General features: G+C 27.8%; 1 protein-coding gene across 1 annotated transcript; it reads left to right on the top strand.

Annotated features, from left to right (window-relative positions):
* The first annotated feature begins 1,900 nt into the window (after nt 1-1,900).
* Nucleotides 1,901-18,805, top strand: LOC148180082 (uncharacterized). The gene is made up of 8 exons (XM_088030429.1): nt 1,901-2,098; nt 4,668-4,820; nt 4,875-5,010; nt 8,338-8,465; nt 8,519-8,644; nt 8,693-8,857; nt 13,314-13,538; nt 18,556-18,805. Exons 1-8 carry the CDS (start codon nt 1,942-1,944, stop codon nt 18,675-18,677), a joined length of 1,212 nt encoding a protein of 403 aa, XP_087886555.1. The 5' UTR covers nt 1,901-1,941; the 3' UTR covers nt 18,678-18,805.
* The last annotated feature ends 4,139 nt before the right edge of the window (nt 18,806-22,944 follow it).

Below are 22,944 nucleotides of genomic sequence, written 5' to 3'. Positions count from 1 at the left end.
CCGACTTTATGTTGCCCTATTTAAAGGTTTTTGATGGTTTCTTTAACGCCATTTTGTGTCGTTGCGTACATATTTTTTTATAAAAACTGGGCTACAGTTTTCTACTTTGTTGAGTCGACGTTTAGTTTGAACTTGCAGTCCTAGATGGCGCCACCAACCACCAAGCCAAATAATGGACTTTTTTCAGAACTGCCCATTTCAAGATCGTTGCTCTCAATATAACGATTGATTAATTTATTAAAACACCTCAAATTTTCAAGTCTGCTGAATAACAGTTGATTTAAGTTGCAACTGTCCACCCAAGGTTACAAATTTTACAATTTTCATCGTGTAATTCGTTCGGTTGCGATTGTTGCAATGGCAATGTCATGCGAATTGGGTTTTAGGGTACAAAAGACGATCGTCCAAACTCTGTCACTTAAATATGTCAAAATTTAACTTTTTCCTTACCGTTTTTAGACAACGATTGAATCTGGAGGAAAATTTTACTTTACTTGGGACAATTTAAGGACTGGCATGGCAATTTTCCTGCCAAAATTGACAAATGTCAAATTCTGGGGCATAAAAATGCCAACCTTCTCATCTTAAAATCTCTAAAACTCATCAAAAATAACTGTCTAAAAGCTGTTTTTCCAAACTCAATATGCGGCTCTGCCATTGGTCGTCCAGTAGCGAGCGATTTACTCAGTGCCAATTTTTTAAACTTTTGCGGAATGTTAAACAAAAATTGCCACATTTTTTAAGTTGTCATCACTGGTTGATTACGTAATTTTGAGGCGCAGCGTCAAATTCTGGTGGACAATAATACCAACCTAGTCATCTTAAAGTCTCCAAAGCTAATTCATCAAGATTCCAACTTTTAATAAAAAATAACTGTCAAAATGGACATTTGCAACGTAAAATAAAGTTAATTGACATCAGCCTACTGTGCAAAGTTTTGAAAATACTTTGGAAGCCAGTTTTACACAGCTCAATTTTGTTTTTATTAGAACTTGTAACTTTAGTAATTCTAGTACTAACTTTAATGCTACTGTGATGAAATTTTGAAAGATTACTAATTTACAGTTGTTTATTATAATTTCGGATTTTTTTAAACTCAGCGTCAGCCTGCTATGCACATTTTTTAAAATTCTTGGGTGTGAATCAGACTTTCAATTCTTTAGGAAAGAAAATTTTGAAATTGTCAATTTATTAGCAAAACTGTTCGATTAATCAAAGACATTCCCCCCAATTTCACAGCCCACCGCGTCCGCGTTTTATTTCCTCGCATGTCATTTACCGACTTGATAATTCAACAAATTCGCCACGTTCATCCACCATCAAACTGTCCATTGTTTCACGGTACGCGACCCATTTAATCGCGATTTTCGGTCGGTGCATCAAAATTCCCTCGTTAATTTTACCAGAAACCATAAACGCATGCAAAGTTACAACAAAAGGAAAATCCCTGTTCTGCGCCTCAGAAAAGAACAAATTATTGTTATATTATCACAATTCTTACGTGATGAGCGCCCCATTGTTACAATTAAACATTTCACTTTCACTGCGAAACAAAGCTCTTTTAGCTCGCTCATCCGAGTAATATTTCTCAAAGAACACGTTTCTTGGGCGGCCATGTATGCCGAAAACGCGCAGTGGCGGTGCACTTTTCCACAAATCTGAAAAACTAGTCTCGTAGTCTTGGAGTGGAGAAAATCGCCGTGTGGAAACTGGGAAATAAACATCGAGTTGTACATAAAACGAGTTGGTGCAATTTTCTTACTGTACTTACTTCTTTCATTTAGTGTAAACACACAATTATGTACGCCACTGCTCGGAGACACGATTAAAGCAAGCAACCGGAAAATGAGCAAGTTATAAAAGACGGACTTTTCTAAACATGTTCATTTCGGTTAAAAGAGCGCAGAGTTTCAATTTGTATTTGCGTGTTGATTTTGCGATATGTATTTGGTTAATGTTTTTGTTTGGCTAGTGGTGTTTGCGGTGGCTCGAGGCGAAATTTTGCAAAATTCGCCGAAAATTAAGCAGCGGAATTTGTTGGACGTGATGAGGAGCAACGTGGTGAAACCGTTTCTCTCCAACTCCAGGCAAGGGCGATGTAAGCAAACACTACAAAAATCATTCAGGTCTGCCAATTTCCACACGAAAAGACAATAATCGTGGAATTAAACCGTCTTTTTCGTTTTCCGCTTACCGAGTTACAGTTAATACTGACTTTTTAAACTTCTGCGGAATGTCAAAATTCAAAATCAAAATTTTCAGATTTGTCAAGTTTTCATCACTGATTGATTACGTAATTTTGAGGCGCAGCAAACTGTCATGTTTAATTCTGGAGGACAATGTTGCCTTAAAATCTCCAAAGCTAATTAATTCATCAAGATTCCAACTTTAAATAAATTGTAATTGTCAAAGTGACATTTGCAAAGTAAAATACAGCTAATTGATAGCCTACTTAAAATACTTTTTATATACAGTTTTACACAGCTTAATTTTGTTTATATTAAAGCTTGTAACTCTATTAATCTAATGCTACTGCGCTAAATTTTAGAAGATTACTAACTTAGTCTTGTTTATGAACTATGCTAAATTTCAAAATTATAGCAAGAAATCAAGAAATTCAGGTTTTGTAATTTTTTATTCTAAAGATGAACAAAAATTTTCAGATTTTTTTATTAAAACTTGTAATTTTAGTAAATCTAATGCTACCGCAATGTAATTTTAAGAAACTATTAATTTGGATTTGCTAATTAACTGTGCTAAATTTTAATTTTAATTTCAATATTATTGCCCAAGAGAAACAAATTTTGGAATTTTATTAATTAAAGAATTAAATTAAAGAAGAATTAAAGAATTAGCAATTCTAATGCTACTGCGATGAAATTTTGAAACATTTCTAACTTAATTTTGTTTATTAACTGTGATAAATTTCAAAATTATAGCCTACGAGAGACAAATTTTGAAATTGTTTATTCTGAAGATGAACCGAAAATTTTCAGTTTTTTTATTAAAGCTTGTAACTTTTTGTAATTCTAATGCTACAGCAATGAAATTTTGAGAGATTACTAATTAAAATTTGCTGATTAACTGTACAAAATTTTAATATTATAGCCCAAGAGAAACAAATTTTGGAATTTTTTAATCTGAAAATGAACCGAAAATTTTTATTTTCTATATTAAAGCTTTTAACTCTAGCAATTCTAATGCTACTGCGATGAAATTTTGAAACATTACTAACTTAATTTTGTTTGTTAACTGTGTTAAATTTTAAAATTATAGCCTAAAAAAGATAAATTTTAAAATTTTAAAATTTTGATGATTTCTTGCAAATTTCTGCTGTTTTCTTGCAATTCAGCTGTTGAATTTTGATAAAAAGTGATGGTTTTGTCGATTTCTAGCCTTTCTTTGCAAATTCAAGCCAGAAAACATCGACAATCAGCGAGAAATCGTCGTTTTTTATCGAAATATGCGAATTTCTCTAAGAATTTTGATGATTTCGTGCAGATTTCTGCAGTTTTATTGCAATTCAGCCGTTAAATCTTGATAAAAAGTGATGATTTTTTAGATTTCGAGCTTTTCTTTGCAAATTCAAGCTCGGAAACATCGAAAGTCAGCGAGAAATCGTCGTTTTTCATCAAAATAAGCGGATTTTTCTTAAAATTTTGATGATTTCTTGCAAATTTCTGCTGGTTTTTTAATTCAGCTGTTGAATCTTAATAAAAAGTGATGGTTTTGTAAATTTCGTGCCTTTCTTTGCAAATTCATGTCAGAAAACATCGAAAATCAGCAAGAAATCGTCGTTTTCCATCGAAATATGCGAATTTCTCTAAGAATTTTGATGATTTTGTGCTGATTTCTGCAGTTTTCTTGCAACTCAGTTGTTGAATCTTCATAAAAAGTGATGGTTTTGTAGATTTCGAGCTTGTTTATTCTGAAGATGAACCGAAAATTTTCGATTTTTTTATTACAGCTTGTAACTTTAGTAATTCTAATGCTACAGCAATGAAATTTTGAGAGATTACTAATTAAGACTTGCTGATTGACTGTACAAATTTTCCATATTAGAGCCCAAGAGAAACAAATTTTGGAATTTTTTAATCTGAAAATGAACCGAAAATTTTTATTTTGTATATTAAAGCTTTTAACTCTAGCAATTCTAATGCTACTGCATTAAAATTTTAAAACATTATTAACTTAATTTTGTTTATTAACTGTGTTAAATTTCAAAATTATCGCCTAAGAGAGACAAATTTTAGAATTGTTTATTCTGAAGATGAACCGAAAATTTTCAGATTTTTTTATTAAAGCTTGTAACTTTTGTAATTCTAATGCTACAGCAATAAAATTTCGAGAGATTACTAATTTAGACCTGCTGATCGACTGTACGAAATTTCAATATTATAGCCCAAGAGAAACAAATTTTGGAATTTTTTATTCTGAAAAAAAAAAACCGAAAATTTTCATTTTTTTTATTAAAGCTTGTTACTTTGGTATATGATTCTAATACGACAGCGATGCAAACAAACACTCCAAAAATCATTCAGTCTGCCAATTTCCACACGAAAAAGACAATAATCGTGGAATTAAACCGTCTTTTCCCTTTTCCGCTTGATTTTCCCTCACCTGAGACCAGCTAATTAAAATTCTCTCATATTTTCCCCAATTTCCAGTTTTGTCCCTCTTCACATTCGTGCAGTTCAGCAACCAAATTTGCATCGGAGCCACCGGAGACAACGGCACCTGCGTGACCGCCCCCGAATGCTCCCAAAGAGGCGGCACGCCGAACGGCCCCTGCGCTGGCGGCTTCGGAACCTGCTGCATGTGTGAGTAAACAAGTTTATTTGGTGCCCCCGCTGAAAATAGTCTTTCGATTTCAGTTATGGCGACTTGCGGGGCGACGATCCGCGAAAACGGGACTTACTTCGTCCAAGGGGGCTACCCGAACCAGTACGATGGCACGGGGTCTTGCCAGGTGACGCTGGTCAAGTCGCATCCTGACGTCTGCCAGTACAGGTAAAAAGCAGCGAATGAAACTGGTAATTGGTAAAGATCAACTTTGAAGTGAGGTGAGGCGGAAATGTCAATGTGATGGGCTAAAAGGAAAGAGGGGATTCGATGCAAATGCCCCAGGGGGTAAAGAGAAAGTTGGTTGGGAATGGACAGATGTTTAAACAGGGTTTATTGATTCCATCGGCTTAAACGAGGAATCGTTTTAGTTTTGCTTTGATGGGATTTGGGGATAATGACAAATTAAAGGCGAATTTCATCTTTATTAAAACGTTTTTACGTGTGTCGTTTCTTACACCGGACGAATTGGAGAAAGTTGTGTTTTTCGCACGGATTAAAGTCATCCAGATGTTTGTCGTGAACCACAATACAAGATCATTCCTGCAAATCCGGCTAAAACTTCTTCAGATAGCCACAATTCCGTCAAATTAAAAATAAAAATTAAATTTGACATTTGACAGATGACAGATTCATGACAGCTACCTTGGGGGCAGTGGCGCATCATGCAACAACTTTCCGCCACTAAACTTCCTTTCCATTGTGTAAAATGTGGCTTTAATTCACATTGCCTGCTGTCATTTAAGACGCAAAAGCAAACGAAACTCGCTCGCTGTTTTCTGTTTCCGACAGACAAATAATAAAATGATGCCCCCTGACACCACTTGATTCTACGCTCATGTGTCAACCCTTCAATCAGTGTGGGAGTGTGCTAAGACCTACGTGCTCAATGCAAAGCCGCCTTTGATTAATATTAAAAAGAATCGCTCTGTAATAACCGAACAGAAACAGACAAGTTATCGAAGGGAAACAAAAATATCACATGTCAGTTTAATGTAGGTAACATGTCAAACAAACTTGTTCAATATCACGGAAAATAAGACTTTTTTTATTATACAAGGAGGCTGGGAAGGTTAAATAACGTTATTATCCCAGCGCCTCCACCATTTTTGACAACTGAAATTAAATGTTCTAAATGTGACAGTTGGCGAAAGTGGTAACTAAATGGGTGGTTGACGTTTCTAATTTTTAAATTTAATTTAGTTAATGGCAAATTGTGTTCTAAAGACTTTTTAACCTGAGAGCCAAAGTACGATTTTTTTATAGAATTTTAAAACATTTTGGTTCGTCCTAAAAGTAAAAATTTCTAAAATCTGAGTCTGTTGCTTTAAAATTTTGAAATTTGGCGCAGTTAATAAATGAATCAAAAATAGCAATTCTCCCAAATTTCATCGCTGTAGCGCTACCACAATCAAAGATACAAATTTTTATTTTCAATTTTGAAACTGTTTGCTTTGTCCTAAAAGTAAAAATTTCTAAAATTTGAGTCTGTTGCTCTAGAATTTTAAAATTTAGGACAGTTAATAAATAACTTTAGAACAGCAACCTCCCTAAATTTCTTTGCCATAGCACTAACACAACCAAAAATACAAATTTTTATTTTCAATTTTGAAACTGTTTGCTTTGACCTAAAAGTAAAAATTTCTAAAATTTGAGTCTATTGCTCTAGTATTTTGAAATTTAGCACGGTTAATAAATAAGCTTAGAACAGCAATCTCCCTAAATTTCTTCGCTATAGCACTAACACAACCCAAGATACAAATTATTTTCAAGTTTGAAATTGTTTGCTTTGTCCTAAAAGTAAAAATTTCTAAAATTTGAGTTTGTTGTTCTGGAATTTTAAAATTTAGCACAGTCAATAAATGAGTTTAGGACAGCAATCTCCTTAAATTTCATCGCTATTGCACTAACACAACCAAAGATACAAATTTTTATTTTTAATTTTGAAACTGTTTGCTTCGTCCTAAAAGTAAAAATTTTTAAAATCTGACTCTATTGCTCTAGAATTTTGAAATCTAGCATTGTTAATTATTAGAGCAGCAACCTTCCTAAATTTCATCGCTGTAACACTAACACAACCAAAGATACAAATTTTTATTTTTAATTTTGAAACTGTGCTTTGTCCTAAAAGTAAAAATTTTTAAAATTTGAGTCTATTGCTCTAGAATTTTGAAATTCAGCACTGTTAATAAATAAGCTTAGAGCAGCAACATTCCTAAATTTCATCGCTTTAGCACTAACACAACCAAAGATACAAATTTTTATTTTTAATTTTGAAACTGTCTGCTTCGTCCTAAAAGTAAAAATTTTTAAAATCTGAGTGTATTGCTCTAAAATTTTGAAATTTAGCACTGTTAATAAATAAGCTTAGAGCAGCAACCTGCCTAAATTTCATCGCTATAGCACTAACACAACCAAAGATACAAATTTTTATTTTTAATTTTGAAACTGTTTGCTTCGTCCTAAAAGTAAAAATTTTTAAACTCTGAGTCTATTGCTCTAGAATTTTGAAATTTAGCACAGTTAATAAATTTGTTTAGAACAGCAACCTCCCTAAATTTTATTGCTATAGTACTAACACAACCAAAGATACAAATTTTTATTTTCAATTTTGAAACTGTTTGCTTCGTTCTAAAAGTAAAAATTTTTAAAATCTGAGTCTGTTGCTTTAGAATTTTGAAGTTTATCACAGTCAATAAATAAATCAAAAATAGCAACCTCCCTAAATTTTATCGCTATAGCACTAACACAACCCAAGATTCAAATTTTTATTTTCAATTTTCAAATTGTTTGCTTTGTCCTAAAAGTAAAAATTTCTAAAATTTGAGTCTGTTGCTCTAGAATTTTAAAATTTAGCACAATTAATAAATGAGTTTAGAACAGTAACCTCCCTAAATTTCATTGCTATAGCACTAACACAACCAAAGATAAAAATTTTTATTTACAATTCTGAAACTGTTTGCTTCGTCCTAAAAGTAAAAATTTCCAAAATTTGAATCTATTGCTCTAAAATTTTGAAATTTAACACAGTTAATAAATTCGTTTAGAACATCAACCTGCCTAAATTTCATCGCTATAGCACTAACACAACCAAAGATACAAATTTTTATTTTCAATTTTGAAACTGTTTGCTTCGTCCCAAAAGTAAAAATTTTTAAAATCTAAGTCTGTTGCTCTAAAATTCTGAAATTTAGCACAGTTAAAAAATGGTCAAGAATAGCAACTTCTCCAAATTTCATCGCTGTAGCACTAACACAACCAAAAGTTCGATTTTTTAATAGAATTTTAAAACTTGGTACAGTTAATAAATGAATTAAGAATATCAACCTTCCCAAATTTGAAATTTTACGTTTCATTTTCCTCAAAAACGGTTGTACATAAAAAAAAATGTCATTTAGTTTCAAATTTGATAGATTTTGACAAATTTTGCGGATTTTACGCCCATTTCAGCCGACTTCTCCAGATTAAATCTTTATTTAACCATTATTATTCTAGATTAGATTTCGACCAATTCGCCCTAATGGGCCCCGAAACCACCAACCACATCTGCAACAACGACCAATTCATAGTTTCCGGCGGTAACCCAGTCCCACCAATTTGCGGTTCTAACGTTGGTAATCACTGTACTGAACTCAACTCCACTCTTTTCCATCTTCTTATAATTTCTCTCTTCCAGTGTACGTAGATGCAGGAACCGGAGCGTCCAACCCCGTCACGCTCTCAGTGGTAACCAGTGGCCCCATGTTCTCCCGAAATTGGAAAATCCGCGTTACACAAATACCGTGCAGCTCGATGTACCGAGGTATGTTGGAATTTACCGCAGACAATTACTAACCAATTTGCCCTTTAGCTGAAGAGGGCTGTTTGCAGTACTTTACAGGGGTTGCCGGTCAAGTGCGATCGTTCAATTATGATCCAACAACGGGATTGCAGTTGTCAAATCAGGATTACAGTATATGTATAAGGAACGAGAGGAATTTCTGCGGGATCCAGTATACGCAATGCGACGATCCAGGTGAGATCCGGAAAAATTCCCCGGGAAATAGACGATAGAAAATGCAGTAATAATTAAAGTTCGTGTTTGTCTGTTGCGACGAAGTTTGTGGAAACTTCACCTTATTTTTTATATTAAAATTCGTATATTTATTAGTTTTTACGTTACGAAAATCACATTTTTGGAGGTTACTATTTCTAATGTGTTTGTTTTCCATGCCAAAATGCAACATTTTAGAACAACAAAAAATAATTTTAGAAAATTTTCTTTTGGAATGAACAAAATATTTCCAGTTTATTAAAATTCGTAACTTTGTTAGTTAGTTGTTAGTTACAACAATGAAATTTTGGAAGAAAATTATTTTTAATGTGTTTATTATTTTTGCCAAAGTGCAAAATTTTAGAGCACGAAACTGAAATTTTAGAAATTTTTCTTAAGAAATGAACAAAATATTTTCATTTTTTTTTCAGTAAAATTCGTTTCTTTGTTAGTTTTCAAGTTTCGACAATAAAACTTTAAGTAAATTATTATCCTTAATGTGCTTATTATTCGTGCCAAAGTGCAAAATTTTAGAACAAAAGACCGAAATTTTAGAAAATTTTCTTTTGAAATGAACAAAATATTTCCATTTTTCTTACCAAAATTCGTATTTTTGTTAGTTTTAAAGTTACAACAATAAAATTTTGGGAGGTTACTATCTTTAGTATGTTTATTATTTGTACCAAAATGCAAAATTTTACAACATGAAACAAAGATTTTAGAAAATTTTTTTTTGGAATGAACAAAATATTTCCATTTTTCTTACTAAAATTCGTATCTTTGTTATTATATAAGTTACGACAATGAAATCTTGGAAGAAAACTATCTTTAATGTGATTATTATTTGTGTTAAAGTGCAAAATTTTAGAGCACGAAACTAAAATTTTAGAAATTTTTCTTTAAAAATGAACAAAATATTTCCAATTTTTTTTATTAAAATTCGTATCTTTGTTAGTTTTTAAGTTACAACAATGAAATTTTAGAAGGAAATTATCTTTAATGTGTTTATTATTTGTGCTAAAATAAAAATGTTTAAATCAAAAAACAAAGATTTTAGAAAAATTTCTTTTGGAATGAACAAAATATTTTCATTTATATTAGTAAAATTCGTTTCTTTGTTAGTTTTCAAGTTACGACAATAAAACTTTAGGGAAATTACTATCCTTAATGTATTTATTATTTGTGCTAAAATGCAAAATTTTAGAGCACGAAACTAAAATTTTAGAAATTTTTCTTTTGGAATGAACAAAATATTTCCATTTTTCTTACTAAAATTCGTATCTTTGTTAGTATATAAGTTACGACAATGAAATCTTGGAAAAAAACTATCTTTAATGTGTTTATTATTTGTGCCAAAGTGCAAAATTTTAGAACACGAAACTGAAATTTTAGAAAATTTTCTTTTAGAATGAACAAAATATTTCCATTTTTTTTTACTAAAATTCGTATCTTTGTTAGTTTTAAAGTTACAACAATGAAATTTTGGGAAGCTACTATCTTTAATGTGCTTATTTTTTGTACCAAAATGCAAAATTTTACAACATGAAACAAAGATTTTAGAAAATTTTCTTTTGGAATGAACGAAATATTTCCATTTTTCTTACTAAAATTCGTATCTTTGTTAGTATATAAGTTACGACAATGAAATCTTGGAAAAAAACTATCTTTAATGTGTTTATTATTTGTGCCAAAGTGCAAAATTTTAGAGCACGAAACTAAAATTTTAGAAATTTTTCTTTAGAAATGAACAAGATATTTCCAATTTTTTTAGCAAAACTCGTATCATTGTTAGTTTTTAAGTTACAACAATGAAATTTTGGGAAGCTACTATCTTTAATGTGCTTATTATTTGTACCAAAATGCAAAATCTTACAACAAGAAACAAAGATTTTAGAAATTTTTTTTTTTGGAATGAACAAAATATTTCCATTTTTCTTACTAAAATTCGTATCTTTGTTATTATATAAGTTACGACAATGAAATCTTGGAAGAAAACTATCTTTAATGTGATTATTATTTGTGTTAAAGTGCAAAATTTTAGAGCACGAAACTAAAATTTTAGAAATTTTTCTTTAAAAATGAACAAAATATTTCCAATTTTTTTTATTAAAATTCGTATCTTTGTTAGTTTTTAAGTTACAACAATGAAATTTTAGAAGGAAATTATCTTTAATGTGTTTATTATTTGTGCTAAAATAAAAATGTTTAAATCAAAAAACAAAGATTTTAGAAAAATTTCTTTTGGAATGAACAAAATATTTTCATTTATATTAGTAAAATTCGTTTCTTTGTTAGTTTTCAAGTTACGACAATAAAACTTTAGGGAAATTACTATCCTTAATGTATTTATTATTTGTGCTAAAATGCAAAATTTTAGAGCACGAAACTAAAATTTTAGAAATTTTTCTTTTGGAATGAACAAAATATTTCCATTTTTCTTACTAAAATTCGTATCTTTGTTAGTATATAAGTTACGACAATGAAATCTTGGAAAAAAACTATCTTTAATGTGTTTATTATTTGTGCCAAAGTGCAAAATTTTAGAACACGAAACTGAAATTTTAGAAAATTTTCTTTTAGAATGAACAAAATATTTCCATTTTTTTTTACTAAAATTCGTATCTTTGTTAGTTTTAAAGTTACAACAATGAAATTTTGGGAAGCTACTATCTTTAATGTGCTTATTTTTTGTACCAAAATGCAAAATTTTACAACATGAAACAAAGATTTTAGAAAATTTTCTTTTGGAATGAACGAAATATTTCCATTTTTCTTACTAAAATTCGTATCTTTGTTAGTATATAAGTTACGACAATGAAATCTTGGAAGAAAACTATCTTTAATGTGATTATTATTTGTGTTAAAGTGCAAAATTTTAGAGCACGAAACTAAAATTTTAGAAATTTTTCTTTAAAAATGAACAAAATATTTCGAATTTTTTTAGTAAAATTCGTATCTTTGTTAGTTTTTAAGTTACAACAATGAAATTTTGGGAGGTTACTATCTTTAGTGTGTTCATTATTTGTGCTAAAACGAAAATGTTTTAAACAAAAAACAAAAATTTAAGAAAAATTTTTTTTTGAATGAACAAAATATTTTGATTTTGTTTAGTAAAATTCATTTCTTTGTTAGTTCTTAAGTTACGACAATAAAACTTTAAAAGAATTACTATCCGTAATGTGTTCATTATTTGTGCCAATGTGCAAAATTTAAGAACAAAAAACCGAAATTTTAGAAAATTTTCTTTTGGAATGAACAAAATATTTCCATTTTTCTTACTAAAATTCGTATCTTTGTTAGTATTTAAGTTACGACAATGAAATCTTGGAAGAAAACTATCTTTAATGTATTTATTATTTGTGCCAAAGTGCAAAATTTTAGAGCACGAACCTGAAATTTTAGAAATTTTTCTTTAGAAATGAACAAAATATTTCTGATTTTTTTAGCAAAATTCGTATCTTTGTTAGTTTTTAAGTTACAACAATGAAATTTTGAGAGGTTACTATCTTTAATGTGTTTATTATTTGTACTAAAATGCAAAATTTTAGAACAAGAAACAAAAATTTTAGAAAATTTTATTTTGGAATGAACAAAATATTTCCATTTTTTTTTACTAAAATTCGTATCTTTGTTAGTGTTTAAGTTACGACAATAAAATCTTAGAAAAAAAACTATCTTTAATGTGTTTATTATTTGTACTAAAATGCAAAATTTTAGAACAAGAAACAAAGATTTTAGAAAATTTTCTTTTTTAATGAACAAAATATTTCCATTTTTTTTACTAAAATTCGTATCTTTGTTAGTATTTAAGCTACGACAATGAAATCTTACAAAAAAACTATCTTTAATGTGTTTATTATTTGTGCCAAAGTGCAAAATTTTAGAGCACGAAACTGAAATTTTAGAAATTTTTCTTTAGAAATGAACAAAATATTTCCAATTTTTTTAGTAAAATTCGTATCTTTGTTAGTTTTTAAGTTACAACATTGAAATTTTTAGAGGGTACTACCTGTAGTGTGTTTATTATTTGTACCAAAATGCAAAATTTTAGAACAAAAAACAAAGATTTTAGAAAATTTTCTTTTGTAATGAATAAAATATTTCTAATTTTTTTAGTGAAATTCGTATCTTTGTTAATTTTCAAGTCATGTCAATAAAATTTTAGAAAGTTACTAGTTCTAAAGCACTCAATAACTCTGCCAAAATGCAGAATTTTAAAACAAGAAGTTATTGTTTAACGACGAAGTTTGTGGAACTACACCTAAAGCCCGAGGAAAAATTGAAAATACAGGAACATTACACACGCATTTATATGTAAATTTCGCCCGACGAGAAAACTCCTTTAAAATAACAAAACGAACGTCTTTTTATCCGGGACTACTTCCATTTCAAAGCTAATTTAGACGTCTGGATAAACGAAACCGATGACTTTTTCCAGCTCATAATCGAAGCCAGTCGTTCACCCTCTCTGGAAATTCAAATAACGCCGTGCAAGCGATGGTGGGCAGCACGGGATCCTCGAATTTCTGCCAAGCGGATTATATTATTATTCCGATGGCCACAAATGTCGGCAGGCCCATCACAGGACCATCTGCTAACGTCGACAGGATTTGTGGAGGAGTGCTCAGCGCGGATGTCACTTTGCAGCCCACGACAGTCAGAAGTAAGACTTGAAAGTAATTTAATAATCGCAAGTATCATTTAGGGACAAAGGGACAAATGTTGATTAAATGTTGGTCAGTTTCAGCTGAAATGAGCGCCAACATTTGTCGTGTATCTGAGCTGACCTTCGCTAATGTTCAAGCATGACTATAGAAGTTGTAAATTCTAATTGTGAGCTTAACAGGCTTCATTAAGTCTCATGCGAAGTTCTGGTTCCTCCTGTACTATTAACATTAACTAATAAAAAAGGAAGTACGGTTTTGTTTTATCAGGTCCGGGTTCAGAAAATTTCTTGAAAAATTATTTTTTCGAATTTGCCGCTTTAATAGGTTTATTAAAGTACTCAATTTGGAGTCGTTCTATAAATCGGTATCTATAAAAAAACTCAAAGTAGGAAATTTTGTTTTTTTAAAATTGGCAGAACTAATTAGTTTGGCTGTCACCTGTTTTCTGTCAAGTTCTTGATCAATTTGGTTTTTACGATTCGTGTTTAATAAATTGCTGCGTGAATAAAACAACAATAATTGTACCTAAATTTAATAGATATGAATACTGGCTGTGAAGTTAGGTTACGTTATGTCAAAATTTAGTGACAGTGAAACTCAACAAATGTCAAATTTTAAATTAAATTTGAAAATCAAATGGCAAGTCGTGGTTACAAAACCATTACCAATCGTGTAACACGAAAACTCTTAGAATTGGAAAATTTAAATTTTTTATTAAAAAAAAGGGCGCAAATTCGAAAAAATAGTATAAAGTTGTAGTACAAATTGGCCATTATAAAACACATTTTTTAATATACTATTTTTGCGTTCTATTGTGCAAAAATTTATTTTCCTTTTTTTTCTTAAAAAGGAAATTTAATAAGCTTTCCAACGATCTATAAAATTTGTCCCTAGGCTAAGTAATTTTCATGATATTTTTGAAAACTGATCTTATGTTCCAAATAAAAGTTATTTTAAATAAAATTTCTATCTTTGTTAGTTTTCAACTTACGACAATGAAATTTTCGAAGGTTACTATCTTTAATGTATGTATTATTTATGCCAAAATGCAAATTTTTATAACATGAAACAAAAATTTTAGAATTTTTTTTTAATTGATCGAAAACGTTTCCAATTTTTTTTAGTAAAATTCGTTTCTTTGTTAGTTTTCACATTATGACTATGAAATTTTGGGAGGTAATTATTTTTAAAGCATTCAATATCTGGGTTTATATGCAGAATTTTAGAACAAGAAACAGAAATTTAAGAAAATTTTCTTTTGGAATGAACAAGATATTTCCAATTTTTTTTTAGTAAAATTCGTAAATTTATTAGTTTTAAAGTTATAACAACGATATTCTTGGAGGTTACTACCTTTGATGTGTTCATTATCTGTGTCAAAATAAAAAACTTTAGAACAAAAAACCAAGATTTTAGAAATTTTGTTAAAAAAAAAAACAACATATTTCCAATTATTTCAGTAAAATTTGTATCTTTGTTAGTTTGCACATTATGACAATGAAATTTTGGAAGGTTACTATTTTTAAAGTGTTCATTATCTGTGCCAAAGTGCAAAATTTTAGAACAAAAAACAGAATTTAAAAAAAAAAATTTGAAATGAACAAAATATTTATTTCCAATTTTCTTAGAAACAACAATGCAATTGCAATGAGAGGTTACAATTTTCAAAAAGTTTATTATTTATACTAAAATGCAAAATTGCTAGAACAAACAGATTAAAAAAAAATCTTTTAAAATAAACAAAATATTTTCAATTTTTTTTTTTTAAATTTGCATCATTGTTGGTTTTTAAGTTACGACATCAAAATTTTGGGAAGTTTTTATTTTTAAAGTATTCTTTATTTGTGCCAAAGTGCAAAATTTTAAAACAAGAAACAAAAATTAAAAAAAAAATTTGAAATGAACAAAATATTTATTTCCAATTTTTTTAGTAAAATTTGTATCTTTGTTAGTTTGCACATTATGACAATGAAATTTTGGAAGGTTACTATTTTTAAAGTGTTCATTATCTGTGCCAAAGTGCAAAATTTTAGAACAAGAAGAAGAAGTTTAACAAGAAGAAATTTAAAAAAAAAAATTGAAATGAACAAAATATTTATTTCTAATTTTTTTAGTAAAATTCGTATCTTTGTTAGTTTTCAAGTTATAACAATCAAATTTTGAAAGGTTACTAGTTTTAATGTGTTTATTATTCCTGCCAAAATGTAAAAATATAGAAAAAGAAAGATTTTAGAAAATTTTCTTTTGGAATGATGAAAATATTTCCAATTTTTTGTAGTAAAATTCGTATCTTAGTTAGTTTTTACGACAATGCAATTAAGAGAGGTTACTATTTTCAAAAAGTTCTTTATTTATACTAAAATGCAAAATTGTTAGAACAAACAACAGAGATTAAAAAAAATCTTTTAAAATGAACAAAATATTTTCAATTTTTTTTTGAAAAATTTGCATCTTTATTGGTTTTTAAGTTAGAAGATCGAAATTTTAAGGAGTTTTTATCTTTAAAGTATTCTTTATTTGTGCCAAAGTGCAAAATTTTAAAACAAGAAACAAAGATTTTAGAAAAATTTCTTTAGAAATGAACAAAATATTTCTATTTTTTTAGTAAAATTCGTATCTTTGTTAGTTTTTAAGTTACGACAATAAAACTTTAGAGAAATTACTATTCTTAATGTGTTTATTATTTTTGCCAAACTGCAAAATTTTAGAACAAAAAGCCGAAATTTTAGAAAATGTTCTTTTGGAATGAACAAAATATTTTTATTTTTTTTACTAAAATTCGTATCTTTATTAGTATTTAAGTTACAACAATTAAATATTGGAAAAAAACTATCTATAATGTGTTTATTATTTGTACTAAAATGCAAAATTTTAGAACAAGAAACAAAGATTTTAGAAAATTTTCTTTTGGAATGAACAAAATATTTTCATTTTTTTTTGTAAAATTCGTATCTTTGTTAGTTTTCAAGTTACGACAATAAAACTTTAGAAAAATTACTATTCTTAATGTGTTTATTATTTTTGCCAAACTGCAAAATTTTAGAACAAAAAGCCGAAATTTTAGAAAATGTTCTTTTGGAATGAACAAAATATTTCTATTTTTTTTACTAAAATTCGTATCTTTATTAGTATTTAAGTTACGACAATTAAATATTGGAAGAAAACTATCTATAATGTGTTTATTATTTGTACTAAAATGCAAAATTTTAGAACAAGAAACAAAGACTTTAGAAAATTTTCTTTTGGAATGAACAAAATATTTTTATTGTTTTTAGTAAAATTCGTATCTTTGCTAGTTTTTAAGTTACAACAATGAAATATAGGAAGGTTACTATCTTTAGTGTGTTCATTATTCGTGCAAAAATAAAAATGTTTAAAACAAGAAACAAAGATTTTAGAAAATGTTCTTTTGGAATGAACAAAATATTTCTATTTTTTTTACTAAAATTCGTATCTTTATTAGTATTTAAGTTACGACAATTAAATATTGGAAGAAAACTATCTATAATGTGTTTATTATTTGTACTAAAATGCAAAATTTTAGAACAAGAAACAAAGACTTTAGAAAATTTTCTTTTGGAATGAACAAAATATTTTCATTGTTTTTAGTAAAATTCGTATCTTTGCTAGTTTTTAAGTTACAACAATGAAATATAGGAAGGTTACTATCTTTAGTGTGTTCATTATTCGTGCAAAAATAAAAATGTTTAAAACAAGAAACAAAGATTTTAGAAAATTTTCTTTTGGAATGAACAAAATATTTTCATTTTTTTAGTAAAATTCGTTTCTTTGTTAGTTTTTAAGTTACGACAATAAAACTTTAAGGGAATTACTATCCTTAATGTGTTTATTATTTGTACCAAAGTTCAAAATTTTAGAACAAAAAACCAAAATTTTAGAAAATTTTCTTTTGGAATGAACAAAATATTTCCATTTTTCTTACTAAAATTCGTATCTTTGTTAGTATTTAAGTTACGAGAATGAAATTTTGGAAGAAAACTATCTTTAATGTGTTTATTATTTATTCCAAAGTGCAAAATTTTAGAGCACGAAACTGAAATTTTAGAAATTTTTCTTTAGAAATGAACAAAATATTTCCAATTTTTTTAATAAAATTCGTATCTTTGTTAGCTTTTGAGTTATGTCAATAAAATTTTAAGAGGTTACTATTTCTAAACCATTTAATAACTGTGTTAAATAACTTTTCAAATAAAACGCCAATTTTCCATTTCCAATGATATAAAGTCCACACTGATTTATTTCCACGTACAATTAAGTAAATGTTTTCAGCTTTCTGTGCATTGACCGCAAACAAACAACTTGTTTATATTTTAACCTATTACAGTACAAACGGACTGCCATCAATATATTTACATACATAACTGTAGGCCTCCACCGAAACGAAACTAATCTAAATAGCATTTTATTAAAGTTCGTTTTAAAACTGCGGTTGCGGCAATAATCAGAATTTAAACACTCCGATGCTACATTTGCATTCACGTCACAACGTGATAAATTAATATTTCGTACAAATAATTGCAGCTGACGTTAACTGTATACTAATTCAAATTTTCGGTATTTAACAAATAACAAAATTTCTTTGATACTTTTGGTGGAGGCGCCGGTTCAATAGAACAAATTGAATCGAAACTTTTTCGGCTCGTAGTTCATAAATATCTGAATAGAGTTAATTACGAGTTGTGGTACCAACCGAAAAATGAAGTAATTACAGTATAGCCACAACAACGAAACAAAGCCCCAGATCGAGCGCAAATGTTTGTTGTTAATTGCCGCGTTATCGACATCAAAGCCGGATCGACTTTCATGACAGCGGCCTCATAACGTCCTTATTTTCACCGGCTGAAATCATTTGTAAAGGATTAAACTAAGCGTCTCATTATGAAACTGTTTGAAGCCCGTATGGCGATGAAATCACAAATTGCGATAATTCAACGGTTAACTGCCTAGAGAGATTGTAATTCGAGTGAGAATTCAAATATTTGTTCATTACAGGTACAGTGAAGCCTTTCAGACTGTGGTTTCATACTGACAGCACCGAGGCTCCCAATGATATCGCCAACAAAGGATTCTGTCTGAATTACGTACAGCAGCCATGCACAAACAATCTGGCCTGAAATGTGCACCGTTTTACTTCACAGTAGTTAATTCTACACTAATCCTGGTTTATCGTAAAAAATTTACTGCGGTTTGAAAATGGCGGGCTATAATAAAGGCTTTGTTTTTTACAGGTGCAATAAAGTTGACGAAATGGCTCGATTTACAGGTTTTACCTGACTTGTCTTTTAGTACAAATTTATCTTGTAATGTTAGCCGTACGAAAAATAAACTTTTACTTACCTTTAGTTGTCTGATAATCATTAAAACCCTCCAATCTTTATTAGTCTAATTTATACATCGATGAAATGATAAGTCCACGCCGACCTAGCCAGAATGTTGGTAGGAAAAGGGAAAACTAAGGTAGAGTATTTAGAACACAAAATAAAAATTTTAGAAATTTTTTATTTTTGATGTATCAAATATTTTTAATTTTTTTTAGTAAAATTTGTTTCTCTGTTAGTTTTTAAGTTATGACAATGGAATTTAAAAAGATTACTATTTTTAACGTGTTTATTAACTATGCCAAAGTGCAAAAATTTAGAGCAAAAAATAGAGTTTTTAGAAACATTTTTGTTGGAGTGAACCAAATATTTTAAAACTTTTTAGTAAAATTTGTATCTCCATTAATTTTAAAGTTACGACAAATTACTTTTTCTAAAAAATTCAAAAATTGTGCCAAAATACAAAATTTTAAATTTTGGAATTTTTCGATCGATGTTCCAAATATTTTTATATTTTTAGTAAAATTCGTATCTCTATGAGTTTTAAAGTTATGACAATAAAATTTTTTGCATGTTACTACAAGTAAAGTGTTTACTAACTGTGCAAAATTGCAGAAATTTAAATCAAGAAATAAAAATTGGAGAATTTTTTTTTCAACAAATCAAATATTTCCAACTTTTTATTCGTAAAATTAGTATTTATGTTAGTTTTTAAATTATGACAACAAAATTTGAAAAAAATATTATTTTTAAAGCATTCAATAACTAAGCCAAAATGCAGAATTTTAGAACACGAAATAAAAATTTTAGAAAATTTTCTTTTAGAATTAACAAAATATTTTTCATTTTTATTAGTAAAATTCGTATCTGTTCGTTTTTAAGTTATGACAATAAAATTTTGGAAGGTTACTACACCTAAAGTGTTAAATTGCAGAATTTTAAATTAAGAAATAAAAATTTTAGAATTTTTTTTTTGACATACCAAATATTTCTAATTTTTTTTAGTAAAATTTGGATCTTTGTTAGATTTCTAGTTACAACAATAAAATTTTAGGAGATTACTATTTTTAATGTGTTCATTATCCGTGCCAAAATACAAAATTTTAGAACAAGAAACAGAGATTTAAAAAAATATTTTTGAAATAATCAAAATATTTCCAAGTTTTTTTAGTAAAATTCGTAACTTTGTTAGTTTTTAAGTTACGACAACGAAATTTTGGAAGGTTACAATTTTTGACGTGTTTATTATTCGTGCCAAAATGCAAAATTTTAGAAAATAATATAAAAATTTTAGATTTTTTTTTTATCAATGTTCCACATATTTTCATTTTTTTTAGTAAATTTTGAATCTGTTTTAAAGCTATAACAATGAAATTTGGAAGGTTACTACTGTTAAAGTGTTTATTAACTGTGAAAAATTGGAGTATTTTAAAGCAAGAGATACAAATTTTAGATTTTTTTTCAACAAACCAAATATTTCCAACTTTTTATTTGTAAAATTAGTATTTATGTTAGTTTTTAAATTATGACAACAAAATTTGAAAAAAATATTATTTTTAAAGCATTCAATAACTAAGCCAAAATGCAGAATTTTAGAACACGAAATAAAAATTTTAGAAAATTTTCTTTTAGAATTAACAAAATATTTTTCATTTTTATTATTAAAATTCGTATCTGTTCGTTTTTAAGTTATGACAATAAAATTTTGGAAGGTTACTACACCTAAAGTGTTAAATTGCAGAATTTTAAATTAAGAAATAAAAATTTTAGAATTTTTTTTGACATAACAAATATTTCTAATTGTTTTTAGTAAAATTTGCATCTTTGTTAGATTTCTAGTTACAACAATAAACTTTTAGGAGATTACTATTTTTAATGTGTTCATTATCCGTGCCAAAATACAAAATTTTAGAACAAGAAACAGAGATTTAAAAAAATATTTTTGAAATAATCAAAATATTTCCAAGTTTTTTTAGTAAAATTTGTATATTTGTTAGTTTTTAAGTTACGACCACGAAATTTTGGAAGGTTACTACTTTTGACGTGTTTATTATTCGTGCCAAAATGCAAAATTTTAGAACATAAAATAAAAATTTTAGATTTTTTTTTTATCGATGCTTCACATATTTTCATTTTTTTTAGTAAATTTTGAATCTCTGTTAGTTTTAAAGCTATAACAATAAAATTTTGAAGGTTACTACTGTTAAAATGTTTATTAACTGTACCAAATTAGAGTATTTTAAATCAAGAAATACAAATTTTAGATTTTTTTTTAGGACAAACCAAATATTTCCAACTTTTTTTAGTAAAACTTGCATCTTTGTTAGATTTCTAGTTACAACAATAAAATTTTAGGAGATTACTATTTTTAATGTGTTTATTATCCGTGCCAAAATACAAAATTTTAGAACAAGAAACAAAGATTTAAAAAAATATTTTTTAAATAATCAAAATAGTTCCAAGTTTTTTTAGTAAAATTTGTATATTTGTTAGTTTTTAAGTTACGACCACGAAATTTTGGAAGGTTACTACTTTTGACGTGTTTATTATTCGTGCCAAAATGCAAAATTTTAGAACATAAAATAAAAATTTTAGATTTTTTTTTTATCGATGCTTCACATATTTTCATTTTTTTTAGTAAATTTTGAATCTCTGTTAGTTTTAAAGCTATAACAATAAAATTTTGAAGGTTACTACTGTTAAAATGTTTATTAACTGTACCAAATTAGAGTATTTTAAATCAAGAAATACAAATTTTAGATTTTTTTTTTAGGACAAACCAAATATTTCTAACTTTTTTTAGTAAAACTTGCATCTTTGTTAGATTTCTAGTTACAACAATAAAATTTTAGGAGATTACTATTTTTAATGTGTTCATTATCCGTGCCAAAATACAAAATTTTAGAACAAGAAACAGAGATTTAAAAAAATATTTTTTAAATAATCAAAATAGTTCAAAGTTTTTTTAGTAAAATTTGTATCTTTGTTAGTTTTTAAGTTACGACCACGAAATTTTGGAAGGTTACTACTTTTGACGTGTTTATTATTCGTGCCAAAATGCAAAATTTTAGAACATAAAATAAAAATTTTAGATTTTTTTTTTATCGATGCTTCACATATTTTCATTTTTTTTAGTAAATTTTGAATCTCTGTTAGTTTTAAAGCTATAACAATAAAATTTTGAAGGTTATTACTGTTAAAATGTTTATTAACTGTGCCAAATTGGAGTATTTTAAATCAAGAAATACAAATTTTAGATTTTTTTAGAACAAACCAAATATTTCCAACTTTTTTTAGTAAAATTTGCATCTTTGTTAGATTTCAAGTTACAACAGTAAAATTTTAGGAGATAGCTATTTTTAATATGTTTATTATCCTTGCCAAAATACAAAATTTTAGAACAAGAAACAGAGATTTAAAAAAATATTTTTGAAATAATAAAAATTTTTCCAAGTTTTTTAGTAAAATTCGTATCTTTGTTAGTTTTTAAGTTACGACAACGAAATTTTGGAAGGTTACTACTTTTGACGTGTTTATTATTCGTGCCAATATACAAAATTTTAAAACATAAAATAAAAATTTTAGAATTTTTTTTTTATCGATGTTCCACATATTTTCATTTTTTTTTACTAAATTTTGAATCTCTGTTAGTTTTAAGGCTATAACAATGAAATTTAGGAGGTTACTACTGTTAAAGTGTTTATTAACAGTGCCAAATTGTAGTATTTTAAATCAAGAAATACAAATTTTAGATTTTTTTTAGGACAAACCAAATATTTCCAACTTTTTATTAGTAAAATTTGAATCTTTGCTATCCTTAAGTGAAGACAATGAATTTTAGATATTATTTTGAACGTGTATATTAACTGTGCCAAAGTGCAAAATTTTAGAGCAAGAAATAGAGATTATAGAAAAAAATTTTTGGAGTGAACTGAATATTGTCAACGATTTACTGGTTTTACCTGACTTGTCTCTAAGTACAAACCTATCTTGTAATGTTAATCGTGCAAAAAACAAACTTTTACTTACCTTTAGTAGTCCGATAATCATTAAAACCCCCAAA

This window comes from Gnatocerus cornutus, chromosome 2 (genome assembly GCF_029298725.1).
Source record: "Gnatocerus cornutus isolate USDA-ARS CGAHR chromosome 2, icGnaCorn1.1, whole genome shotgun sequence".
Taxonomy (NCBI): Eukaryota; Metazoa; Arthropoda; class Insecta; order Coleoptera; family Tenebrionidae; genus Gnatocerus; species Gnatocerus cornutus.
This window is presented reverse-complemented; position numbering and strand designations above follow the sequence as displayed.